This window comes from Labrus mixtus, chromosome 4, assembly GCF_963584025.1.
Source record: "Labrus mixtus chromosome 4, fLabMix1.1, whole genome shotgun sequence".
NCBI lineage: Eukaryota > Metazoa > Chordata > Actinopteri > Labriformes > Labridae > Labrus > Labrus mixtus.
This window is the reverse complement of record NC_083615.1, coordinates 17,598,349-17,625,837: the sequence shown is the minus strand read 5'-3', so window position 1 is coordinate 17,625,837 and position 27,489 is coordinate 17,598,349. Positions and strand designations below refer to the sequence as shown.

The window sequence follows — 27,489 nt, the reverse complement described above, 5'->3', positions numbered from 1 at the left end:
GGTAAGTGTTGCATGTTTGCCAACCAGACGGGAGTGTCCGCGGTTATTACATCTACAGTGTCATAATAAACAAAGCCTCCACAGATTTACGGTTTGTGTTTTCTGGTCCAGATCCAAGAATATGTCCTTCAGTATCAGGGGGAAGGAGGAAACACTGCTGCGATCGCTGCCCTTTCAGCTGTTTCCTCACATTGTTGCTCGCTCAAGTCGAATCCCGGCACCTCATGGAACGACAGTTTAATGATGAGCGCTGCGTTTCAGCACTCAGGATCCCCTGTCCTTTCTCTTGAAGAATATCAGGCGGTGAGAGAGGATGGACTAACGGTTCAGTTGAGTCACCAAACGTCAGTGTTTGTCTTCAAACGAGGGAATCGAGGAAGCATGACAGCAGAGTAAACAACAGCGAATGTCACAAATCAGGACTGATGGATATTCAGTCAATCACAACCTCAGTAAAACTATAAGGTCTAGACGTTAACCAGAAACTACTGTACAAAAAATAAAGTTTATATGAGGGTGGGAATCGCACTGAGGATGGCGATATGATAAGATTCAATGTTATACATGGCCCCCGATAACGATACTTATAATGTAATCACGATACAGCGGTTTCATGAGAATGTATCAGGATATGTGATTAACTGAAGCTTATAAAGTGCCTCTAAAAAGGTTAAAGTGCAGGATCAATGTTTATATTCACTGCAGTTTAGTGTCAGTTCATATTTTCAGTCTGAGGAGTTTATTTAGCAAAAAGCAGATAACTCCAGTTTTGAACCCCTTCTCCTCAAACAAGCCTGAGATATATTAGTCAACTTGTGTCTGTGCTCGAGATCAGAGAAATATGTTTTTTTAAAGTCACTGTGTCTTTAATGGCATTGTAACTTGTGAGTGATTTTGTGGGATTTGCAGTTTGGTTTTCGTTTTACTTCTGTTGGGTCGCACATCGTCTGTGTAAACGAGACGCACTGCAAGCAAGCACACCCAATCTATGTGGCTGTTATTTGAAACCTGGAGAGGGGAGAATACAAGTTTACCTGATTGCTGAGCCACAACTCACTTTAAATATTATCACTGACACTCACTCTGACACGAGGAGGAGGCGGGGCTGTGTGGTCAGTGAGCGTGTGAGACCGCTGACTCTGCTCAGAGTAAAACACAGAGAAGACTGGAGGAATCAATCTGAGCCGTTGTCCGTCACAAATAACTGTTTAACGCTACTTTTACTTATCTGCCACTGTCGCAATCTGTGATGCCTCATGCCTCACCGGTTTGCCACCCACCCCTGGATTACTGCAATGCCATTTTATAGAAATATCGATTTTATCTGGGTGTCATTTGTTTCCACCCGACATTGAACTGCAGTGAATGGAGCTGCAGATTTAGAGTTTCATCAAGCCACAGGTGAGATCAGGGGATCATGCCGTTACCCAGACTACACTGGTTGTTTCATTTTGGTAATGAAGGTCTGGCGGTTCAGAGTCAACAGCTGCCAGCTCACTGCCAGCCATGAGAGTGCCAACAAGCTGTTTGACATGGAAATGGACAAGTTTGAGGAAAAAGAAGAAAGCAGCAGCTACAGAGCGAGTGTTGAAATCTGACTGAAGCCTCTCCTTTCTAATGACTGCTGGAGGATCGGGTCAATGAGGCAGAAAAATCTCTCCACTGGGTCTCAGCAGGCGACCTGGGCAGAGAGAGGGGAGAGGGAGGTGAGGAGGAGCAGGAGGCGGAGAGCAGGGACGACAGAGGAGGAGAATACGAGTGAGATATTAGAGGAGGTGATGAGGAGGAATGTGAACCGCAGAGAGGGGAGGATGAGATTGAAAAGACTGGACCGGGGAGAGGGGAGATGACGGCTGTGACTTCACCAGTGGAAAGATAAAAATAGAAGCGGAGCGCTGCCTCGGCTTGTCCACCGAGGCCATTTGAATCAATTGATCATCACTGCAAAAGGGGAAGTTGGAGTCTTTTATTAGATTAGAGCATCCAGAGAGCCACAGCACTGGTATCACAATCCCATTCAAAGCACTTCATCAGCAGCGAAAATGTCCCAGTGACACCTCTCAGAGCCTCACGAGACGTTGTGACATTTAGAACCATCCTACAGAAACACACTACAACACTCAGCGGAGAGGGTTTCATAGAGTCACTCTGCAGCTTCAGACATTTGTTGCTACTTTGATTTGATCGGTTTTCATGCAGAAAGAAGTCGGGGAAATGTTGATCTGTATACAGTGGCGGAGGGGCAGAATTCAAGTCTATCCTGTATAAATGTCTCTCTGAGTCATGACTGTCTACAATGAGTGAGAAGCTCGAGTCAGTGTTGTTGTCAGAGCCGTGTTTACATGGACGGGACGGCCGGCTCCTCCCCTTGTGTATAAAAGATGTTTTAGTGAAGGACTAGAGAGAAGAAGAAGAACATGCTCACTGATTATTTGAATGTCACCAAGACCAGCCAGACCCCTAGTATTTTATCGGCAGAATATCCAAGTGAGCTGATGTCTGAACGCGGCCGCATATACGCCTGAGATTTTCAATTCGAGCCAATGAGATCCCAGTGACGTTTATATAGTGACCGGCTAAAGTGTCTGCACGCGACCACTACGATCTCCGTGCACATAATTAAACGGCTGCATTATGTTTTCTGTTCATCAGTATGTTGTTCTCCGCTCTTTTGTGGATGTTGTCATTCCATTGGATTACACATAGCATTGATATAAAGGCAAATATTCTCATTATAACGTCGTGTAGCGGACTCTGTTGCTTCGGCCGCTACTTCCGCGTTGTTTATTTACGTAACATCTTACGTCGGGAAATCCCCCCGCACCCCCCTCCCCTCTGACAGGGAAAGTCCCCCGCTGTGAGGAGCATATGTGAACGGCTAGTCCGGGAGAATCTCCGGAGAAGTCCTCCTGTAAATATCTAGATATTATCCGGAGTGCATATGTGAAAACGGCTTATGAATCAGCCTACGATCAAAACATAAGGCTGGCTAACAGCTTCGCCTCTGATCCCGACCACGCTCTAAACACAGAATATGAACTATGACCATCCAACCGGAGATACAAGGTCCCACGTTTTAACAAGGTCAGACTGAAACACTCCTTTGTTCACCAGTCAATACTCAATTTGAATGTGGAGCTGAATGACAGATCAAAGCCCGTTTAAGGCCTCTGACTGTTTGTTTGGTGTTTGAATGTCGTGTCAAGTTTGCATCTTGTCTTTATTTTTTATGTTTCAAATGGAGCCGCTGTGATGCGAGACAAATTTCCTACCATGTCTGTCAATAAAGTTGTGTGAAATCAAATCAAATCCAAAGATGACTGCCACACGGTTGAGAGATTGTGCAGATTTACAAACGCTAGTGGACGCAGCGATCGTTATTGCCAGTATCATGCCCTGTTTTGTGTGTACACAATGTTTATCAATGACGTCCAAAGACTCTGGCTTTGTATTCAGTTAACAGCCTGATTATCTGGTCCAGTCTAACCTTCATGAGTGTCTGGCGGTGTGTTGAAGGTGCCTCTCTTCTAAACTGTATTATGAACTCCTTGAAAAAGTGAAAGTGAGTTGATGTCAAACAGTCAAAAATTACAGCTGTCACAGAAGGTCAGGTTGAGGAGCTCAAAGAGAATCGAGTTATAAAAAATGTTCATAGCCGTAGAAAATCAATGTGAACACTTCAGGAGTCTGACAGACGAGAGTGAGAGTGATAGACAAGCTGCACAAATGTGCGCTTTATGTTCTGCATTAATGGAAGCATTTCATTTTCCACTTATAGAAAAGAAAAAGGCTCCAAGTATAAAAACTCTGTTAGAATCTGAAAGGAAAGTTTTATTATCCAACTGAAAGGTCAAAAAAAAAAAAGTACTTAGATCAAATGTAGCTGATATGAGATCAATGATGAGGTTGATTGTGGATAATAAAATAAAACAATAAAATACTTGAACGAACAAAGTTAAGGAGAAGGTGCAACAATCTGGACTCAAAAAAGGTTTATTGAGGGAACATTTTGGTGCATTTGTTCATTGTCTGATCCTTTTTTTTTCCTTATTCCCAATGCGATTTGGAAACCTTAAGTTGTCCAATCAGTCGTCTCTGCTCGTCAACATAGTGGAAGAGTAACTGTGTATGTATGTGTGAGCGTGTAAAAAATCCAGTTAGCAACGTTAGCACCAGCGCTAGTTTGGTTATGTCTTCCATCGCACTAATCACATGTCAACAAAAGTGACAACGTCGCACTATGACGAAAAACTCAGCTTTCCCCGTCTAATGTTGCATATTATAATAATCAAGTAATGTTCTATTTTATGAAGTTAATGTATCAACCATTAAAAAAATGCTCTTTGTCTCGTTCAGAGCCAGACAAAAGTTCATTTTTGGTTTTTTTAGTTGATGATTCTGAGGTTGGTCTCCACCTCCAGCTCTAACTACACCTGGACTGAGGTGAGCTCATATGAGGAGAGTCATCACAATCACAGAGGTTTCTGCTGGACAGTTTGAGTGTCATCTTGTGATTTTTTATCTCCGCATCATTTCGACTTAAAGAGAACCACAAAATGTTCTTTTACTGCAGTCTGGAAATGACAGTTCAAAGTATGTGGCTTCTTTTTTAAGTCAGACGCAAAAGCTCTCTGACATTGATTGAAAAAAATAGAAAATACTAAAGGAAATAAAAAGCGGTTTAGATATCTCAATGCAGAAAAGAGAAAGAGAAGAGGTGATCAGAGAGGGATTCATTAAGACGAACGATAAGGAAAGATTTCCCCAAGGAGCGGCTGTTCAGTCGACACTACAGCGTAAAAGAAGTGTTAGAGTGTCATCGGATCACAACATGTCTGGGACGTAAGAAGACTTTTAGAGAATCAGACCACCCTGAATGTACACACACACACACACACACACACACACACACACACACACACACACACACACACACACACACACACACACACACACACACACACACACACACACACACACACACACACACACACACACACACACACACACACACACACACACACACACACACACACACACACACACACACACACACACACACACACACACACACACACACACACACACCATCAACAACAGGTTTCATGATTTAAAGAAAACTGTTCTTGTGTCAGTTCACTTTTAAAGCTTAGTTAAACATGTTCCTTACTTCTTTACAGCCATTCCCTGAACCCTAATCTCGGAAACAAATGGCAGTCGTTGGATATTGTCTGCCGATGTTGTCGCTTGTAATGCCTCTGGGAAAAGATGCTAATTTCTTGGTATTTCCAATGTAGCTAGAAGTTAGCATTAAACATTGCCAAGCAAAGACTTTACTTTTCGTGTTCTGCATTGATAACAATCCAAGCAGGAACTTCAGAAGCATCTGTGTGTTCAGATCAAGAGGAGCGCTCGCTGTGTGCAGCCTCAGTACATGTCCATAAGATCCTGTTTGTGCATGTGTGTGTGTATGTCAGCCTGTGTGTGTGAAGCATGTCTCAATATCAGAGTGTCAAATCGAGGATTGCAGGATTAATAAAGTATATCTTCATTTAAGTGAAATTCACTCCTCCAGATACGTCTGCAAAGGAAACGCTGCCATTTAATGGCTCTTTAACTCCACATAGGAGCGCCTGTTCATCAGTTTCTGGTGAGTATCAGTTTAACTGTAAAACGCAAGTTACACAGAGGCCTTACTGTGGCTTACTTCAGAAAAGAAACCAGGATGACATACACGTTTATTTTGAGTCTCAAGAAACGTTGAGTTCCTCAGTGCCAGTATCAAGAGAGACCGTACTAGAGGTTAGATTCTATACAGAGCCCGGGTAGCGGCTGAGAGAGGAAGTGAAGCAGTCCGTATTAGCAAAGTATCCGAAATGGAAAGGCAGAAGACAAGTCGAAACCAGGCAGAGGGTCTGAAAGCCAGATGGTGGGCAGACACACTCGGAAGCATGCGCGACAACACGCATAGAATCTGCCAATTTCCACATAGTCCATGCGTTCCTTACTCATCAATACCAATCATGTATTTTAGACTGTATTGGAGGAAAATACAGATACTAGGCTGCTGTAGCTCAGTGGGTAGAGGTGGTCATCTCGTGTGACGCTATGAGCTAACTAAAGAGTGCTAACATTAGCCCGCTAACAAAACAATGCAGGCCACAGCCAACAGCTTGAGCACAGGACAATTTTGACAATTTTGTCCACGGCCTGTGCTAAACCCCCTACTGGAGGGAGGTTGGAGGTGTGTCGTTTGAGGAGCGCGGAGAGTGGAGCCGTCTCAAAGTATTCGAGGCAGGCATTCATGACATTTTTATAAATGTTTTTTGAACCTGAGTCCGTGTACCTACGCTCTTTTAAAGCTCCCAATCGGCTGTAAGAAGAAAAAGTGAGGGTTCATAAAATAGCCTGGTTTGAGGTGAGCTCTACCTCCCCTGCTGTTCCTACAAATCCTCTCACTCCTGAACCTCTGAAGAATCCTGACCAGACAGGTGCTCTGAATCCTAACGAGGAAGTCAATTATTCCCAGAGAAGAAATGTTGACTGCTGCTCTGCTCCACAAACAACAAACACTACCAGGACAACAAAGAGAGTGCAAATATCTGAAGTTTGTGAGCGTTTGAAGTAAACGAGGTCAATGTGGGCAGCTGCTTCATGGAGTTTTATTTTCCATGTAAAGAAATGTCATGTGTGCGACTGTTTGTGTGTTTGTGTGAATCTTTATCAGCTGAGAGCAGAGGCGCTGTGAGGGAAAATCAGCCATGACAAACCTTGGAGACATTTTTCTTCAACATACCAGAGAGGAGCTCAGTCCTCTTCATCTGTATGCTCTACATACCAACTCTCACCAAACTAAACAATGCACAGCCCAATTTATATGTTTAAATATTTCCTAGCTGGACCAAACTGATCAAAGACCTTGAAAATATGGCAAAACTTCGCGAATAAAAAACACCCACTTACCCACAACGGTTTGTTCTACATCAAAAACAACATGTCGCACAGCTGCAGCACTTTCAAGGTGCATCATGTTGTAAACTTAACCTTTTTTAGGTTCTAATTACGTTTTCTAAAGATGAACATTTTTGACACACACATTGAGCAGATGTGGCCAGTGTCAGCCAATCGTTGTAATAGCTAGCAACGTCTAAACTGGCCCTGACACATGTTAGTCCTAGTTGGACCGTTGGTGAGCGGTCGTCGCCCTAGTTTTTGCAGTGTGTCCGGCTCCATCGCTACCTGTCGGCCCCCGTCTGCCTTTTTTGGCCGATTCGACATGTTGAATCGGCATCGGTGGCTGGTGAGAGGAATCTCTCTGATTGGCTGCTGGGAGGTGTCATTTATCTCCAGCTCTCGACACAGGTTCAGGAAAGCCCCTTGAGCATGCCGCTGTAGTATCCATGCTTTCACCCATTAGTGCGGTTTCTCCTTATTTGTCACCTCCGCCTCGTCTTTTCTTTTTCCGCTAAAAGACCAAGGACTTGTAAGAATGTGGACATTAGAAAGATTAAGTGAGCAGTGAGGTAAATAAACACACAACATACAAACATTTTCCTCTAAGAAGATGGCGTTAGATGCCTCTCTGATGCTCATCACATTCAGGGACAGTGCTCCTGTTCCCTCATTAGTATGGACTCAGTTAAATGGAAGGGTCTGCATGGACAGCATATAAAACCATCCCTGTTTCCGCGGGTGATCGTTAAGATTTGCTGGATGGAAGGATCAAAGACAGTTAAAACACGGGCTTATTTTCTGCAGAGACCCGGACCGGAGACTGACATGTTTAGATCAGGAATGTGTCTTCAAAAGCTTCAGAGAAATAAATGAGGGAGGGAAATGCAGCAATAAGGGGAAATACCTGAAGCTGAGTATGTCAGAGTATAAACCGTAAAGGCTGAGTCTTCACCACTGAGAGCCTGGACCTTTGCTGCATGTTATTCAGTCTCTCCTGAAATAAAAAGTCAAGAATGCCTGATAGATATATTTTAATTTAAAGGGTCGACATAGCTTCTCGTCTTTCAAATTTGTTTTAATTTGTCAGAGTTTGCAATTACTTTTTATTCTATTTAAAGTGTGAGTGAAGAATTTGCTGGTGTCTAACAATCAGCTATATTGACAAAAGATTCTAAAAGTGAGCGTTTGACGTTTGTCCTCGTAACAACGCTCAGTGGCAGGAAAACATGAAAGGTGTTTGACTGTTTTGTTTCTGCTTTGAAAGGTTTGTGCTCAGGAGATAACTCTCACACGCCTAATGTCAAGGCGTCCTTGAACACACCAACAAAACAGCTCTCAGATCTCTACTGCACCCACAGACATTAGTATGAACAGTGGAAGAGAAAACATCGACCACAAGCATTATCCCTCTGCAACAAGTTTCAGTCTGGATGATGAGTTTGACAAATAAAGTGAAGATAAATGACTTCAACATTGTCAACAAAAGCAAAAAGGAAGCAGCTGACTGGTTAGACATTAGGGCTGTCAATTTTCCAATAAAACAGCTATAAACTGGGGCACTGGTGGCGCAATGGTTAGTGCGCGCGTCCCATGTATGGAGGCTATAGTACTCAACGCGGGCGGCCCAGGTTCAAATCTGACCTGTGGCTCCTTTCCCGCATGTCAATCCCCACTCTCTCTCTCTCCACTGTCCTATCTCTCCAATAAAGGCCCAAAAAGCCCAAAAATAAATCTTAAAAACAAAACAAAAAAAAAACAGCTTCAAACTAATTGTTTCTATAACAACAAGACGGTGATGCCCGATGCCAGCGCCAACCAGACACAAAACATTGCAATAATGAGCCTAAAACTGACGGCCTGTTGACAATCTGACAGGACCAAATTGTTTGTTTAATTCTTTTTTTGCCAGAAACACAAGTCTACAACTTGATCAGGATCGAGTGCAGCTCTCTTTTTATTCACATTATTACCTGTTGACGAGAACAGAGCGCACAGACGTCAAGTATATACACAAATATTTGCGAGCCAGCATGGAGAGTTGTGGGTCTCTCGCGCACCCTGTGTCCTGCTGTCTGCAGAGAGAGAGGAGTTTGCATCTTCTGAATCACACTCCTGTTTTATTTTTCCACAGCATTACCCGCTTCATTTACTGAGACAGGTTAGTCAAATATGAGACCAACAGGTGTTGCAGCGATGGAAGCAGGCGAGAGAACTGGTTCAGATAGAAGTGATTGTACCCGACCTAAAAAGCCTCTGCATGTTTCTAATAAGCTCCACGAGCAGAAACGTGCTCAAACTAGGATCAGTATTGGCGATGTTTTTGAAAAATGGAGAGAGGTTAGAACACAGAAAGGTTTACAGACTGACTCAGAGCTGGATAAACACTGAAGCTTCAGTGTCCACCACATGGCAACCTGTGTGAGCATCGACTTTAGAGAGGAGGGGGCGGGGGAGACAGCTCAATGTTTAGAAGTTAGACTGCAGTACCCATTTTAAACACTAGGTGTCAGAGTTACACACTGCTCCTTTAAATTAAGCTAACACAGATGGTTTAGGACCGAATCCACTCATATTCCCAACGTTTTCTGTAATCCAACATGTCAGAGTGCGATCCCGGCTACTAAAATTCTTCATGATGTGAAACTAATTTTCTGTTTTCTTTAAGTTGTTGAGTATAACTCAGGGTGAGTATGGAGGCTAAATGTGAGATAGTGTGATGATTGACATGTGGAGAGAAGATTAGAAGGTTTAAAAAAAAAAAAAAATGGCTGATTGCATATCTCAGAGGGGGGAATTCAATCAGAGGTGACTGTGGTCTGAAGGGTTCAGCTATGAAAGGCAAACTGATTGCTTATACAAAAGACGTCATTCTCAATTTCACAGACAGCGATCTGCAGACTCTTTGAGCCTGACAGGACTGCACTCAATTAATAGTTCACCGGAATACAAAAGAACAATAGAAACGGAGAACTAAGGCGCTGACATTATGCCACAGATCACATTGAAACGACTGATTACGATGCTAATTTATTTCCGATGATTATTACACCTACAATAGAAAGTACTCAAGAAAGAAAGAAAAAGGGATTGTTTTGTTTTGGAGTTAAATTCTGCTCATTCGGGGGCGCAGAGAAATGAACTGTTGACACTGAACATTAAAGTGATGAATCGATTAAAAGAAGAGCTGCAGCCCTGCTGGAGATGCCGTTTCACACTTGAGTCGACATTATTGAAAGGTTTCTGCAAAGACAGAAAGAAAGATGAATAAAGGAATCAAACATGTGACAGGCTCTCACGCTCCGCTGCTCCGGTGTATATCATGGTATTAACAGAGAAGAAGTACACAGAATGAGTCAGTCGGTCAGTTTATATCTGCATACTTCCATTTTCCAAAGTTAAGGGACACTTTTTTTTTTGGGCCATTTTTGCCTTTTTTGGATAGGACAGCTGAAGAGAGACAGGAAATGTTGGGAGCAGAGAGTTAGAGGGGGGTGACATGCATCCCTGATTTGAACCCACGGCCCCTGCATTGAGGACTATAGCCTCTGTACATGGGGAGCGACTTAATCACTAGAATAAACCAGCGCCCCAGGGAAAAATGTATTTAACCAAAAATAATAAATATTCAAGCTTTTGGTCCCACATGTTTGTCACGCTGGATTCAACTGGATATCATGTTTTGATTTTGACCAGTTCTGACTGTTAACACCAGTTTTGCAGAATGCCCTGATCCCCCCCAGTTATAAAAATGGTAAAATTTCCCAGTTCGATCACATCCTGATGGCTATATTTTCCAACCATGGATTCACATGCAATGGTGACAGAGACTCCCTGAAAGCTGCTGTGTGAACGAGTGCTGTAAAGCCGTATCACTCCTCACATAATGACCGCGGCCAAAGTTACATCGAGCTGTATTAGCAAAGAACCGGGTGTCTATTTGTCATCAATCCAAGGCTCCTTCAAGCTACTTAATGTGTTTTTTCTGTGTGGAATAAAAGTTTGATTGAAGCCTAGGACTCTGTTTTTGTTTTTGCCTGTAACTCTCTCTTGTCTGTGATATAAATGATATTACTGACAGTGCATCAGTAACTGTATCAGTCATGGGTGGAGAGAGACATCAGACCTTGGAGCTGGTTATGGACTGAATGACACATTTCCTCCTTGAAACCTCCCTCTGATGAAAAACTGAGAGCGTCATGCCTCTACAGCAGACTGAAATCTGCTGCCAAACTGTGTTCAGCTGCCAGAGAGGAAGGACGAACTCCTGGCACCTGTTTTTTTTTTATTTCAAGGATTACACCCACCAAACTCCTTCACTAAGTTAAGTTAAGAGCGAGGGTTTATTTAAGGTTGTTCCAGAGGGATGCAGCTTTTGGATATCTAAAAACCTGCTGCCAAAACACAGAGTTAAGGTGTAACGTTAAAAACCCAGACATGAGATGCAGCGTGGGATTGTTTTTCTATTTTTAAACTTAATTAAGATTAAGATAAGATAACACTTTATTGTCCGTTTGCAAAGAAATGTGCCTTGCATTACAAGCTCAGAAATCCTCGCATCACAATCAAATCACATCACACTCAAAATACAGAACGTTAAAACAGCGTAAGTTACATTTAAAATCACAGTTCAATCGTGACATAAATATACAAATACTGTTAGGAGATTGTCCATGAACGAGTTAAAGTGCTGACAGTCCATGTGCAGCCGAGGTCAGGTACAGTAATGATTGGAAATGTGTGGGGCAGAGTTTGGCCTGCCTCCTCTCTACTGTTTGTTCAGCAGTGATATGGAGTGTTTGTACTTGTTCCTCTTCCAGTTTGGCGCCCTAAAACGACTCCCAGAGGGCAGGAGCTGATACTCTCCATGTAGGACATGAGATGGGTCTGAGGCTATGTGTGCTTAGTGCAGCTCACGAGGAAGGAGCGTTCAATAAGGTGACCCTCCATCATCTAATTACTCGGCTTCAGAAGACAAAAATGTGTCTCAGAAGAAGCGTTAACAAAAGGACACAAAACAGGTAAGCATCAAGACAACCTTGACACATGTTGGCAAATGACAATAAACTGTGAGTTATTCCAACACGTTCTCTCTCGAAGACTGAAATTTGCACAAGACGATGAGGCAGCGAGAGACAAAAAAAAAAAAAGTCTCAGGAGCGTCTGAAGGAGGAGGACAGAGGGGGTCGTCGTCTCAACAAACGAGCGACGTCTTGAGCGGTGTTGGAGACTCCTCCAGGGACTTCATTAGTCACCAGAAGCAGCGAGCGAAACCACGGGCTGATCCGGCTGCCACACGGGGACATGATGCAAGTCGCTCAACCTGTCGATACCTATTTATCTAAGACGACTCGGAAATATCACCTGCCTCTGGAGGACTGAGGATGACGGCGGCTGTCTGAGTGTTGGAGGCAGCGGGGAGTTAAACCCCTCTGACCTGTTCTGAAATGCACTCAGCAGCCTTTTTATTGGTTACACCTGTACAACTGAAGGGAACTGACATTGCACTGAGGGCTCAACCTTGAGGTCATATTTATTGGTGTTGTAATACAGTTCATTAACTCCACTTTCCTGCGATAACGAGTCGTTTCTGTTTTTTTCCTCGAGACAAAACAAACATAAAATTAGGCTTAATTTACCTCATGAGTGTGGTCAATGGCAGCATTGTGGCCTATCACAGTGACCTGACAATTTTTTTTTTTATCCTTTTATAGAAAGAAAACTGCTTCGTTTTGTAGATGACTTAGAATTTAGCCAAAATGTTGTCCTGAGATCACACAAAAAACAAGTTAAAGGAGCAATATGTACAACCTAGTGGTCCAAATGAGTACTGCAGTCCAAATTCAAAACATTACAGAGAGCTGTCTCCCCCCGCCCCCTCCTCTCTAGAGTCGATGCTCACACAGGTCACCATGTGGTGGACACTGAAGCTTCAGTGTTTATCCAGCTCTGCATCGGTCTGTAAACCTTTCTGCGTTCTAACCTCTCTCCATTTTTCAAAAGCATCTCCATATTGATCCTAGTTTGAGCACATTTCTGCTCGTGGAGCTTATTAGAAACATGCAGAGGCTTTTTAGGTCGGGTACAATCACTTCTATCTGAACCAGTTCTCTTGACCGCTTCCATCACTGCAACACCTGTTGGTTTGACCTGATAACTGCTCTCATATCTGGCAAACAACCGGGGGGAGGGGGGGTGGCGGGCTTAAAACCGCCTACCTTTACCTCTGGTCCAAACAAATCCAGAGCATTCAGGACCAGAATCTAAAGTTAGAAGGAGGACATACTGACTGCTGCATTGTTGTTAGAGAAGACAGCACTTCAACATAGCATGTTTCCTTAATGTCTGATCATATAGTAAGATCACTTTATCATTTCACTCACTACACATCTTACTGATGGCTCCTTTATTATCGATAAAAAATGGCTATTACTTGTCATAATGCAAAAATGTAGTACATTATGCACGTCTGTTAGGCTGCATTACATTTATAAATAAATTAGATTCTATGTTCAATATGTTCAAGTGAACTTCTTTCTTATTCACAGCTGCCTCTAACAAACAGAATTCATCCTGCTGTTATATAAAACATGAACAACAGTACAGAGAGATGAATTATTGAACTCTGTAGATGAACACCCACACACACACTTCTCCTCCGATTCACAAAGCTGAGTGGTTTTTAAAACAGAACAATGCAGTTTGTCACTGTCGCCGACTTTTTTTTGAATCACCTTTGTTGACTTGAACATTTGGTTTATTGTCAAAGTCCACTTTGTGAGTCCAACAGTTTCGCTCCAGTCACCAGAGCTCCTTATTCTAAACAACTTTCCATGAATAGTACAACAATCACAGAGACTATTTGTGCTGGTCAGATTAAAGATGACTTAATCAGAATGTCTGATAGCTAGGCTAATCGCTGTATGCGCAGATGCAACGCTGAAGTGATCACATTAAAACATACCCTTGAATCTATGCTACTGTGATTGGCCGAATAGGAAGGAGACATCTGATTGGCTACAGACATTTCCCTGCTGAAAAAAATGCATTTGTGAATCTAACCACGGCAGGGGAGTCTCAGAAATCCCACACACAAATGCAGTGAGGTTCACAAATGACAAACAGTTTGTAAATGCAGACTGAACAGTTTATATATTTGTGGTTTTCTATTACATATACAAAACTATAAATATTTGTGTGTGAATCAGAAATACATCTGTGAATCTTATTTTTGTATTTGTGGATTTGTTTTACATTTATGTAGAATGAAATATATTTGTGTGTGCATTGAAATACATTTGTCAATCCTTCTGTGTGCATTGTGAGACTGATCTAACTCCACAGTAAACAGCTCCTGAATCCTAACTGGCAAGGTTTCCTTCAGTTTCACTCTGACCCGTGTGTAGTCTTTAAACAAAGGCTGTGTGAAGTAAATATTTACCAAATGTTCTAAGAGCAGAGTAAACAACATAACCTAAACATTTACCACGAGGCTGAAAGCAAAGAGACACTGCCAACACTTACAAGCTCTACAAACAAGTAATCAACGCTATACTTTACACCTGCTGGTGTTCATGAATTACAGAGTAACAAGGACCGCCTGGCGCCTAGTGGTGGGTCAAAAAATCCTTAAGATTCTTATCTTCAGAGTTTTGTAATAGATTCATAACTTCCAAAAAATCGACTGGCTAATCAGTCCCTCCCTGCTAAGTGCTAAAGCTAGCTCTTTAACTCAGCAGAATGCTAAACGGAGTAGCAAGAAATTCAGCCAGTCTCAGAGATGACTGGAGTAGATCCTGAAGTATGTACTCATTCAAAAATAGATTTTGAATCATGAATCCAGAATCGTTTTGAATCAGAAATAGATTCTCAATCGTGTTGTGACCCCAAGAATCAAAATAGAATCGAATCGAGAGAGCAGCATTATATGTGGTTAAAACTCACGTTGGGTTGCCCGAAATGTAAACATTCGATTAACTTTTGACTTTTCATCATCCTTATAATCTGATTTCTTTCCACAGCTGACAACAGAGGTGAAATCATCGTTCAATCATGTGCACACAATAAGATTAAGAGGTCAAAGCTGAAACACAAATGAGCGCCACAAAATCTGAAACGCTTCTTTTCTTTATAAGACCACAAACGGCCGAATGTCCGACATTGTCTAATTAAAAGCAACCACAGAGAAACGTCCTCGACACACAGAATCCACAGAGATCAGTAAATAACTAGCATGAGAACATATGCTCTGAATTGGAGTCACAGTCCAAACATTGAGCTCTTTTTGCTTGAACTCCCCCTCATCTCCACAAACAGTGCTGTGTGTCATCAGTCTGCTGCTCTGTATGCTCCCTCTGTTCTGCTCTAATTCATTTTATTCAGCTCAGAGGTTGTGTAGGTGAAGATAGAGAGACGAACGCCAAGAGCCAGAGTGTGAGAGGTTTTCCAGTCACGATCATTTTGACTGTGTGTGCTCATTCAGAAACACACGTTTCTGCAGAGTGTGCTGGATCTTCTCTGTGGGTGTACAAATTGGAGAAAGTGTTCCCGGTCATGGAAAATAAAGCTATTGGTAAGTCCAACGAGAGACGCACGAGCAAAAAGCCTATTTCACGAGGCCAAAGGTAATCCGACCAAAAGATGTTCACTCAACAAAACAGGTGTAAGAGCTGGAAACACAACACAGAACAGCTCGTTTCACACGAGCTCCTGACATTTTCTGGATAGATTTGAGGACATTCAGGAACTTTACTTTTACACGTGCACCTCACAGCTGGATGGGAAAAAAGTCTGTTCAAAGTCGAGCCCGGCTGATTAACCAGATATTAGCACGTCAAGTGACTATCGGTATCGGCTAATTTTAATAAGATATGTGCTGCTATTACAAAATGTATTCACCAGTAAAATAGCACTTCACTTGACTTTCAATATATTAGCCCCAATTTCCACATACTCTCACATCGCGCCAATGATTGTGTTTCCACAGCGAGCACCGCGGTCCGTCTCCGGATCGTGCCAGAACGCTCTGCTCCGTTTCAAATACGTTTACGAGTCTATTTTCGACGGAGTACGCTGCAGGCACGCCTCAAGCTGGACAGAATATGACGACTCGGACAGGAAGTCAGACAAGGAAACGCACAGAGTGTCTGGTCATTTTCAAAATAAAATACAACATACGGACTAGGGATCGTATTTTTCATCACTTTACCAACATTACGTTAAAACAGACACCGAACGAACAACAAATCATCCTCAGAGAGACAAAGAAACTTGGTTCTCCTGAGATGTGCGTACAGCTGCTCATGGCTGCGCTCCGCTGTGCTCATGTTTGAAATCGGATCCGTGGTCCGACGGAGCAAAACCGTGGTGTTGACCGACTAGCAGCTCTCTGTCACCAGCAGAGGGCGCTATATGGATGAACAAGCACTCTCCACAGTGTGGCGCGGTGAGGCACGTACATGAGCAGTTACTTTCCAGTTGAGTGACCATCTTGTCTTCGTTATAAATCTTTTCCACAAGTGTTTGATAACTTTGAGGGATCAATCTATCTATCTCTACAGATCGAAGAGATATCAACATAAAAAAGGTATCAGCCTCCCCAATATCAATATCGATATTGGCCCCAAAAATCCTATATCGGTCAGGCCACCGTTTAAAGTTTGGGTGAACAGAATTGGCTGTTTGCGGACAGAGTGGGTACATTTTTAAAGAGAGCAGTGTGTGTGTTAAAAAGGCTAAAAACACGATTAGAACGGACGGAGAAAATCCTCAAGACAGAAACAAGGCACACAAAGATTACAGTGAGAGATTGGTGTATTTGTTATTTAAAAAAAAAAAGAAAAAGGAAATAGTTTTATCGAGGAAAGTATCCGGACACAGTATCCGCATATCAAGCTGAGGATGTTGGGGCATCTGATTAGGATGCCTCCTGGGCGCCTCCCTTTGGAGGTTTTTGGCATGTCCAACCGTGAGGAGACCCCGGGGGTAGACCCAGAGCTCACTGTAGGGATTATATATCCTATCAGGCCTCGGAATGCCGCAGAATCCCCCAGGAGGAGCTGGAAAACATGGCAGCAGAGAGGGGTGCCTGCTGCCATGGTGGGCCCAGATAAGCAGAAGACAATTAATGGACGGATCTTCGTGTCATTTTATTCATAAGAACCACACACAAGCCTGGAGACAAGCAGCAGCACGGATGAGTTTGAGGGTGAATTTTCTGCTACAAATCTGCAGAAAATATGGAACAGAATTTCATCGTTTTTTGTTAATTTTATGAAATGGGTTAAGATGAGGAAAAAAGGAATCAACAATGTTTATATGTAGTCTGAGGGAGAAGATACGCAACCCTCACCTCGTACCTCCTTCCCTTGTGCAGGAAGCTCATCCCGATTTGGGGAAAATCGTCTTCCCCCCTAAAGTTTACGATATTGACAAGCTGAGCTGCACAGTTGCTCTACAACCAAAGTTTTACCCTGACGTAATCCAGACCCCCCACCGAGTAAAATTCCCACCTAGAGATAGGTGAGCTGATGTGTTAATGGAGCAGGTAATATGCTCGGCAAAGCTAGCAGGAGGGGGTGACGCCTGTTTTCAACACAGTCACTGCACAGCAGGTTCGATCTTTGTGCAGCCAGTGAAGGTGCGTCTTACTCTTTTCTGGTTGACTGTATGTTCTTTTCCACACTGATATAAAGTAAGGCTGACCTTTCATCATAGCATCAGACTCTGTTGCTTCACCTGACATCTCCGATATGTTGTAGACTCTGCTGCACCTTTTGAGTCTTAAGCTGCATCCTAAGGACCACCACTACAGTCTGACAGGAAATAACTTCCCGCTGTGAGTGGCATGGGTGAAAGGGGAAGTCTGAAAAAAGTCAGAGGGCGAGATGTCTTGACATTTTCGAGAAATTGTCAGGAGTGCATGTGTGAAAACGACTTGTGTTTATCTTTGCTCCTTCGTGATGAAACCTCCAGCAAACTTGTTGCATGCTTTCCACATATCCCTGTAGCATCACTAGTTGGGTAAAAGCTACAACCAGACAGAGGGTTGAAATCACTGTTCTGTAATCCGCTGCTGACTGCAGAGACTCGGAGCTGACTGAGGGCCGTCTCTGGCCCTGAGGCCAGGCTCACTCGCTGTCTGATGCTCTTCACGGGGGCTCCCTGCAGAGACAGCCCAGCACTTTTCTGAGAGGAAGATGAGGAGGAGGAGGAGGAGAGGTTACATAACTGAGAGGAGCTCCGTCTCAAGGATTCTGACAGAGGGGGATGGAGAGATGACAAAGGAGGGCGGAAGTTGCCTCCAGCAAATATGCGGACAAAAATTGTGCCCATCACACACAAAAAAGAAAAAAAGATAAAAAAACAAGCCCCCACATCAGCGGAGCGACTTCTTCTTCGTCTCGAGGAGACGCTGTTTATCGTGTTGGTGTAATAAACAGCTGCCAGGGGATTAGACGTGTGCAGCAAAGGATGATGCGTGGGTCTCCATCATGAGGGGTTTCTGCAGTTATGGTTTCCCTGCTCGGTTTGTCAGACGCTCTTGGAAACAAGACAAAAACAGAAACCCTGTGGGCAGACAGGAGGCTTCCAGTGTTTGAGACACAGGAATACAACAAGTGGGAGTTTCCTTAGCGGCTTGTGTAAGAGATCTCAAATATAATTTAATCTATACACACACAGAAATTAATACATATGGACACACTTCTTCTATCACCGCCTTTTGACCTCTGACCACTTGAGCCGCAGGTTGTTCTTTACATTTTAAATCAGAAAAGCCTGGAGGCTGCAGCAGAGAATAGTACGACAATCACAGAGACCAGTGTTTCCCCTACCATTATATTAGGGGGGGGGGGGGCGGCCCGCTCCCCCCCACCCCCAACGGCACCCCCGCCCCCTTTGATGGTCAAGTTCATTTTATTTTCTATATAGCGCCAGATCACAACAGAAGTCATAAGGATACCTTTCCTATAGAACAGGTCTGTACCTCGTCCTTTTATTAAACTTAATATCCTTCTGTTATTTATCTTCTTTACACACGGCATGTCATTTCGGTCTCTACATGGTCGCACGTTTACAATTCTCCTCTGCTCTCTGTGTCGTGCACGGCGGAGTTTCGCCCCGATGCACACACATACACACACACACACACACACAGACACTTGCGCGTACACAGGCGAGCACACTCTCACCAGCGGAGGCCTGGCTGTGTGTGTGGTTGTGTCTGACGGACGCACACGCAATAATAAAAAGTCCGTAAGAAGCATCAGAACATAAAGTAGTCTGCTTAGTTGACTTCGGACTTTTCTGGGCAGGTCCCTCTCTCTCTGCATTTGTGAATCTAACCACGGCAGAGGAGTCTCAAAAATCCCACACACAAATGCAGTGAGGTTCACAAATGACAAACAGTTTGTAAATGCAGACTGAACAGTTTATATATTTGTGGATTTCTATTACATATACAAAACTATAAATATTTGTGTGTGAATCAGAAATACATTTGTGAATCTTATTTTTGTATTTGTGGATTTGTTTTACATTTATATAGAATGAAATATATTTGTGTGTGCATTGAAATACATTTGTGAATCCTTCTGTGTGCATTGTGAATATTGAGACTGATACTCCATAAGAAGCGGCTTGTGTTGCAACACAAATTTCCCCTTGTGGGACAATAAAGAATCTTAATCTGAATCTGAAGACAGAGGCTGTGGCTCAGTTGGTAGAGTCGGTCGTCTCTCAACTGGAAGGTCGAGGGTTTGATCCCCAGCTCCTGCAGTAACATGCATGATGTGTCCTTGGGCAAGACACTTAACCCCAAGTTGCTCCCGCTGCTTCGTCGTTGTGAAAAGAATAGTTAATGCCGATGGTCACTTTACACAGCAGCCTCTACCATCAGTGTTTGAATGTGTAGGTGTGACCTTTGTTCAAAATGTGGTCAATCCGCTTTCAATACCACAGCAACAGAAAAAGAAGTCCAAGGCACCTAAGACTGGTCAACTTCTTGTGAGTGTTTTTAAATAATGTCACTTTTCCGATATTTTTATTTATTATTAAAATAACCAAGACTGTTATTGAAGTATCGTACATTTCCACAGACCTGATGTGTAAACAGAGAACGTTTACTCTGGTTAACTTTGCTCTTATGAGTTAAACATTTAAAGAGCCCATATTATGCTCTTTTTGGGGTTCGTATATTTAATCTCTGTACCTACTTAAGTATGTTCACAATAGCTAGTTCGAAAAAAAGTGTCTGTTTTCAGACCCAACACACTTCTGACTCTCTCTCTAAGGCTCTGAAGTGCCCACGTTCAGAGTCCCCACGTGTGCCAAGTCTGATCTGATTGGTCGGCCTGTCGGCTCTGCCATAATTGGTCAGTCGCTCAGCACGGTTCTCGGAAATGTCCCGCCCCTTTTACCATATTGGGAATGCAGCCACTGGCTCCGTCTGAGGGGAGCATAAACATTAGCACCTTAGCACTACTGTGCTACCGCAGGCTACGGCATATCGTGGGCGTGCTACAGAAGTTAACGGGCGTGCAACATGAGCTGCTGGGCTTGCGAGCCAATGAGCGAGCCAATGAGCTTAGATCAGTGATCTCACACTGACAATGACGTCACACAGGCACATTTTTTCCGAGGGGGACTAGAACCGAGCGTTACATGCAGCTAATGCTACAGCTAACAGGAGGACGTAGGAGAAGCCATGTTTCCGCGGACTTTGAATTTTTGCACATAGATGTGCCTAAACATGCACAGGATACATGGAAAACACACTAAAGAGCATATAAAACCAGAAAAAGCATAATATGGGACCTTTAACATTAGACCAACAGAAGCTAGCGTGATACAGAGAGGCGCTGTAGGTCAACAGGCAAGGCCGGAAACCGCTTGGTGCCCCAGGCCAGTAGTTTGCAACGACAAGAAACCTCCCTAACTGGTCCCATCTGACAACACTCACTCTAGTGCTGCGAAGCGTTGCATGCATTATTGCTGTGAAAACCAAAGTTTGTCGCTGTAAATCACAGAAAGACAATAAGACAGCATGTTTCTTTAATGTCTGGTGACATATAGGGAGGTCATTTTATGATTTCATTCAGTACATATCTTACTGATCGCTCCTTTGAAACACCTCTGTCTTTTGTGAATCAATACAAAACTTTGATCTTCATTCAGATTTACTCACTTTAAAGGAAAATAAATCTTTTAAAAAATACAAGATTACTATCGACTTCTGTGTTCAAATCATGGCTTAGTCTAAGTCCTGCACAGACCGGGTCGGATATGTTACTCCGGAGGGAGAGCCTGAGAAACCGCTTCTTCCATATCAAATGTAAATAATTGATCAGTATTGAGAGAGAACCTGAGTTTGTTTTTTTCTGCTCTTTGGGAGATAAACATCTTTTATTTTATCTCGACCGCCCCGGGTGAATCCTGGGCTGCTTCCTTCCTCTCGTCTCGTTCACAACATGTTCAATCTGATCCTGAAAGATTTCATCAAAAGCCAACGCTTGTTTGATTAAATATTCATCAAATAAAAGAGTCATATTTTATAACACCATTTACTGGAGCAAGCAGGGGCAAATCCAGACTTTTGAGACAGGGGACGCCCCTAACTAATGCAGGGGGGGGGGGGGGGGGGGGGGGCATTTTCAGCATTTAAAAAAAGGATCAGCATTCCCAAATATCTAAAATATGTTCTGGTATAGAGTTTAACTTTATAAAATAAACAAACAGTTTAAAACAAAGCCATTAAAAAGTGTAGAAATTATTTTCCACTTCACAGTACAGTTATGGACAGCACACCGACAGGTAATGACAGATGGACAGACACAACAAGATAACATGCAGACAGATATAGAGACAGAGTGGTACTGGGGTGTTTTTATTTTGGCCTTTTGTTGAGGGCTGCTATGGCTGCAGGCACCAGGCTTTTGCCATAACGAGCCCTCCTGCACAACAGGGACCTGTACCTGCGTCCCGAGGGCATAATGGTGAAGTGGCAGTTGAGTGGGTGTGTGTTGTCCAGTGCTATTGTGAGCGCGATGCGTGAGATGGCCTTGAGATTGAGCTCTGACAGTGTGGGTGTGGGGAGACCAATTCATTTGGCAGCTATGTTTGTGACACGTGTGAGTTTGACCCGGACAGTGAGCATGTTAAAGAAGCGAGTGGAACAGTAGAGCAGGATGGCTTGGACAATACTTTCATACAACAGCAGGAGGAGATGGGGGGGGGGGGGGCAACATAGAGTCCTTTGAGTTTACAGATGGCATACAGTCTTTGATGGCTCCTTTTTTGAATGTCCGTTGTGTGCTGGTTGAAAGTGAGTTTATTGTGTGAGTCCGAGGTATTTGAAGCTGTCAACTGTTTCAACTGCATCGTTGTTGATGAGAGTGGATGGGAGTTAAGTGTAATGTGTTCCCTGAGGTGCTGTTTTAATTTAATGGCAGTGAGTAGGAGGAGCAGGTGTAGGATGTCTACTAAAATAGTTGATTACTGCAGCCCTGAACGAGAGTCTTCAGACAAACAAGCTAACAGGAAACTGCAGAGCTCGCTCGGTCCAACATACAAACTATGTAAACAAGGAAAAGAGTCACTGTTGCACGGCTGGTTTCTCTGCTTCAGTTACTCAACTAAACTTCCCCCTCAGCCTTCAGGTGTACGGTCAGTCTAAACCAACACACCTGAGACGACTGATGTCAAACCTAAAAATAAACATGCTAATTATTTTAACAGCAAACACAATATAACATGAAGGTCCAGCTGAAGGGTAAAGTAACACATCAACGCAGAGTGTCGGCAAAATTCGGTCTTGTCTTAAAGAGGACACATTCTCCCCCTTTTCCACCTTTTCAAACATTCCTCTGTGGTCTAAATGAAACATCTGTTCTGTGCTTTGGTCAAAATATAACATGAATCAAGCACCAGAGGAGGTTTGTGACCCTGTATAAACCAGCTCTCTCAGAACGCTCCGTTTTGGTGTGTGTGTCTCTTTAAATGCAATGACCCCCCCCTGAGTTTTCCCAGTAGACATATCTCCTTCGCTAGCGAGAATAAAAATGGCCGACCTGCGCAAAAGTTTTGTTCTAGGCTGGGGGTGGAGTCCATGGGTGGAGATATCAGGGGAAACAAAGGACTGGATGGGTTTATTTCACATTTAGTGGGTCGGTAGACACTCAGGTTCTTCTCCGCTATTTATTTCAGATTGTGATTCCTTTGGACTACACATGTTGTAGAGCAAAAACTCCTAAACAATCAAGAAGAGACGCGTGGCTTTTGAATCGAGGATCTGTTTTTTTTTTCTGTTAGAGCAGTTCTTACTACCTTCGATCATTGAACACTTACATAACAGACACGTATTGTTTCACAAGATGTTCTTGGCCATCGACCAGGTCGAGGCAATCTGGCATTGTGTGTTTCCTAGAACTTGTTGTTTGTACAAGATGGATACAGTCTGAGCATGGGTATTGGGACAGTGTGTGTGTGTGTGTGTGTGCCAAATCAAGTTACATCACTTCTTACCTCAGGAGACCACCCGCCCCCCCTCCTGTCTGACAGGTATAGTCTCCCTCTGTGAGGAGCATGTGAACAGCCAGGTCAGGAGAATCTCCAGAGCAGCCCTCCTGACAAGATCTGAAATGATCTAGATGTTTGCAGGAGTGTAGATGTGAAAACGGCTTGAATAACCTTACAGGGTTGCAACCATAGGGACCTGGAGGTTTGTTCTTCAGCAGCAGATCAGACAAAGGGGCGCCTGATTCTCAACTTCTCTAATTAAAGAAGGATTACAATAATGTATACGACTGTTCATGTGACTTGTGTGGGAGCAGACATGTTTTTTTTCTCATGTACATGTAAAGGAAAAACAGAAAATGACTCTGTGTTTTTTCGGGAGGTGAAGCCCTGAGGTGTGCGAGCATCATGGAGGACCACAGCGGGCCCGCTGACGGCTGAGTGTGAGCGTGGGCTAACGCTAAGCACCTGCTTGCCTCATTAACTCCGCCTCCAGAGCCATGGCAACCGGCAGGAAACCAACAAACGGCAAAGTTTCAGTGCAGTATTATAATTATCACTTCCCCCCTCCGGTATATTAAATTTAGTGAGAGTGTGGGTTTGACAGATGGGGGTAATCATTTCTAGCACCCCTTGAAACTGAAGTCCTCGTGTTGTTTGTTTCAGGTTCATAAATTTGATTTCTAGCTAACAAACTATTACCTAATGTGAAGAAAGAACATTCAATTCTCGCTTAAATTTTCAATTTTTATCCTCATAAAAAAGTTTGGCATCAGAGCAACTACTGGTTTTTATTGGAGAGATACTTAATCACAACTGCAACACAAATCAAGCTAGATGTTAGTTTGTTCGAAGTCAGTGAAATACACAGAAGTTGGCACCACTATTTAGAGGCGCTGCTTGTCAATAGCAGGGGCAGGAAACTGCAAAGGGCAGCAGGAAACCTCCCTCAGGGGGCCCCATCTGACAGCACTCACTCTGCTAGGAGTTGCATGCACTGCTGCAGTGAAAACCAAAGTTTGTGAATAAAAGTCAACAAAGAAAAATGAAGAGGAAATATCCTTCTCAAGGAGAGAAAACAGAAACAGGAAAAAGGAGGAAGAAGAGTAAGCGTTGGGACCATTGACATTGTGTTGTGGCAGGATATAATGGACCTTCTTCTAAAACCGGAGCGACCAGAAGCTAAGGCTGAACGGCTCTTCCATTATTATCCATCGTTTACATGTTTCTATTTTTTCTACAGCCCTACAGATATGTGATTTTTGGGGCCGATATCTGTAACGATATTGGGGAGAAAAAAAATCTGATATAGGCCGATATCTTTCTAAGATCCATGTTCGATCTTTAGAGATAGACAGGACGACAAGATGGCCACTCGACTGAAAAGTAACTGAGCATTTATGTGCGGAAACACTCTGGATGGTGGTAATGCTTGTTGCAATCCATATAGCGCCCTCTGCTGGTGACAGACAACTGCTGGTGTACTCCAGTGAAACTTACAAGAAATGCTATTTGACTGGTGCATAAATCTCAGAAAATTGGAGCATATCTGTGATAAAAATTAGCCGGTACAGATAGTCACTTGATATGCTAATATCGGCCGATATTATCGACTTTTTCCAGCGTGCTGCCCTTTACAAGTTTGTTATTTCCATGTAACTTTTTAGAGCATGTGCAGAAGGCTATGGTGTAGTTTCTATCGTAGCTAATGTGAGTCACTTAATAAGGTTAATATGAACACCTTTACCAATCCAACGGGCTTTAATGAAGTCTGTGAGGACATTTCATTAAAGTACTGGCTGTTCTGATGTCTGCTCCTTGTCATCAGCTTGATGACCTATATCTCTGCAGACACATCCACTCCTGCCAATGAAGCGTTATTCTGAATTATTGATTTCTCCATCCTGCAGTGAGTCGGCGCAGTCTGCGGGGAGAGAGTCAGGGGATTCAAACTGGCAACCCACCACACGTAGACGCGCAGCCTACTGCCAACGCCCGCCAGGGAACTCCACTTCCCTAGTGACACACTAGTGACACAAAAATCAATGCCACATTCTCCTCCGTGGTCTCAATGCATGCACAGGCAGGCTTATTTATGAATCAGCGCAGGGAGACGAAGCGGGACTTCTAGCATCAGATGGAGAGAAAATCTAAATTCAGGGAGGTGGGCTGATGTATCCTGCTGGATCTCAAATTTCTGTCTAATGAAAGCGACATGAATTCTGAACTTATACTTGTGCACAAATAAACTCCCACGTCTTCCTTCTGTCAGAGGAAATGCATCGCTAATACACACGTGAGCTGAATGGAAGTGCCTCGTCTGAAATTAAGCACCATGAGACGCTTATTAACAAGCCTCCCATGCAGCGGCACAGAGAACACAGGGGGTTCTTCAGTCAGAGCTGGCTTCCCTGCTCTTTTTATTACAAGGAGCTAGCAGAAATGCATTCATCTGTATCTAACAAACTCGGGCAGAACTATTCACCAGATCAGCTGAATGGCCCTTGAATGTTGCACAGCCAAGGACGAAGCTTTAACAACACCCTTGTAATCCAACACAGCCCAAAACAAAGACTAAAAGAAATATTTGAAAAAAAAGAGGAACGAACAGCTTCGAACTGAGTGTACAGAAATGCAAGCCTCTTCTTCAGCACCACATGAAAGCTTGTATTTTCTGTAAGAGCTGAATCTCCGTCAACAGTTATGTCAACCTCAGTGGAGCAACTTTCTCTAAATGAGAGGATAGCTGCATTTTACCTGAGCTTATGTTTGCATTGTTAGTGTTCGAGGGTGGTTTGTTTAAAGGCAGTTTCGAAAGTGCCAAGAAAATGGCAAAAAAAATCCCTTCAGATTACATGCAATTTAAGTTCAACTCTCGCTCACTAAATAGTAGGCAAAAGCAGAAGCAACAAAACAACCCGGCATCATAGAAGTGAAGTGTTTGTTGAGTTCGGCTGTCATCTTGATCACTGTGTGCAGCTTGGATAAGAAATATTTCACATTTACAGTCTGGCTACAATGGTGGTCGCTGTCTGCCAGCGGGTGTTTAGGTACGACCGCAACGTTGAAGCAACAGGAGAATGGAAGATTAAATCTACTGTTTCATCAAATTAAAGCGGTGAGTAATTTTTCAAATGTACGCCGAACTATACAATACCTCCTTATTTGTCTAAAAACTGTATATGTTTTGTTGATTATTTGGACATTTTTCCAACACATGACAGCTTGCCTTAAATTGGAATATTTTCAATGGAAGTAAGCCGAAGCGGTTCTTCCATACGCGACAACAGGTGCATGCTGTGTGAGGTTAGTGTGCGGCACGGACTCACCTTCTGCTGCCGTCGGGCCATGTCTGTGGGCTGCTTGGCGTTGAAGGGGTAGGCTATACACCGCAGGACGAACACATAGATCTGCAGTTTAATTTTCCTCTCTTCTTCCTCCTTTTGGATCCGCTCGCGCTCTTTCCTCTCCTCCTCTTCACCTGTAGTAGCGTTGTTGTCTTTGGCACCTTTGCCGGGGGCAGCTCCAGGTGCGGCCGGCTGCCGCTTCTGGCCCCCCGCCCGGTTGCTGCTGCCGCCGCCGCTGCTGCTGCTGTTGTTGTTGTTGCCCCGTTTCCCCGCCGAGGAGCCAGCCGCTTTCCTTGGAGGCTCCTGCACAACTTCTGGGTCGGACTCCCCGCCGGTGTCTTCGCTGGAGGAAGGATCCAGCATGGTGCACGGCGGAACAAGAAAGAAAGAAAGAAAGAACGAAACACCTGTTACAGTGTTTTCTGTTTATTTAAGTCGACGTGGCGTCAACAGCTGCACTTCACAAACGTCACAGTGTTTCCCTGCCGCTGCTGTCGTTGAGCTGTGTTTGAGTGAGGGATGTTAGTTTTTGGTTGAGGGGTGGGCGGAGTTTGAAGGGTTAAGGTAGTCGCTGAGTGCGCTCCGTTCCGTTGCACCGTGGGAATGAGTGCTGGAATGGCAGCGCGCGCCCGCCGCCACTTGCTGCTGCTGCCTGCTGCACGGAGCTCGCGCCCTCTGC

The 27,489-nt window shown here is 43.7% G+C and overlaps 1 protein-coding gene across 6 annotated transcripts in view; it reads right to left on the bottom strand.

The window, feature by feature from the left end:
- cadps2 (Ca++-dependent secretion activator 2) overlaps nt 1-27,489 on the bottom strand; it is a 300,078-nt gene extending 272,589 nt beyond the window's left edge. For all 6 annotated transcript variants that reach the window (XM_061037051.1, XM_061037053.1, XM_061037052.1 and 3 more), the window contains exon 1: nt 26,793-27,489. In XM_061037051.1, coding sequence (XP_060893034.1) covers nt 26,793-27,173 — 381 coding nt within the window. In that variant the 5' untranslated portion in view covers nt 27,174-27,489. The remainder of the gene's footprint in view (nt 1-26,792) is intronic.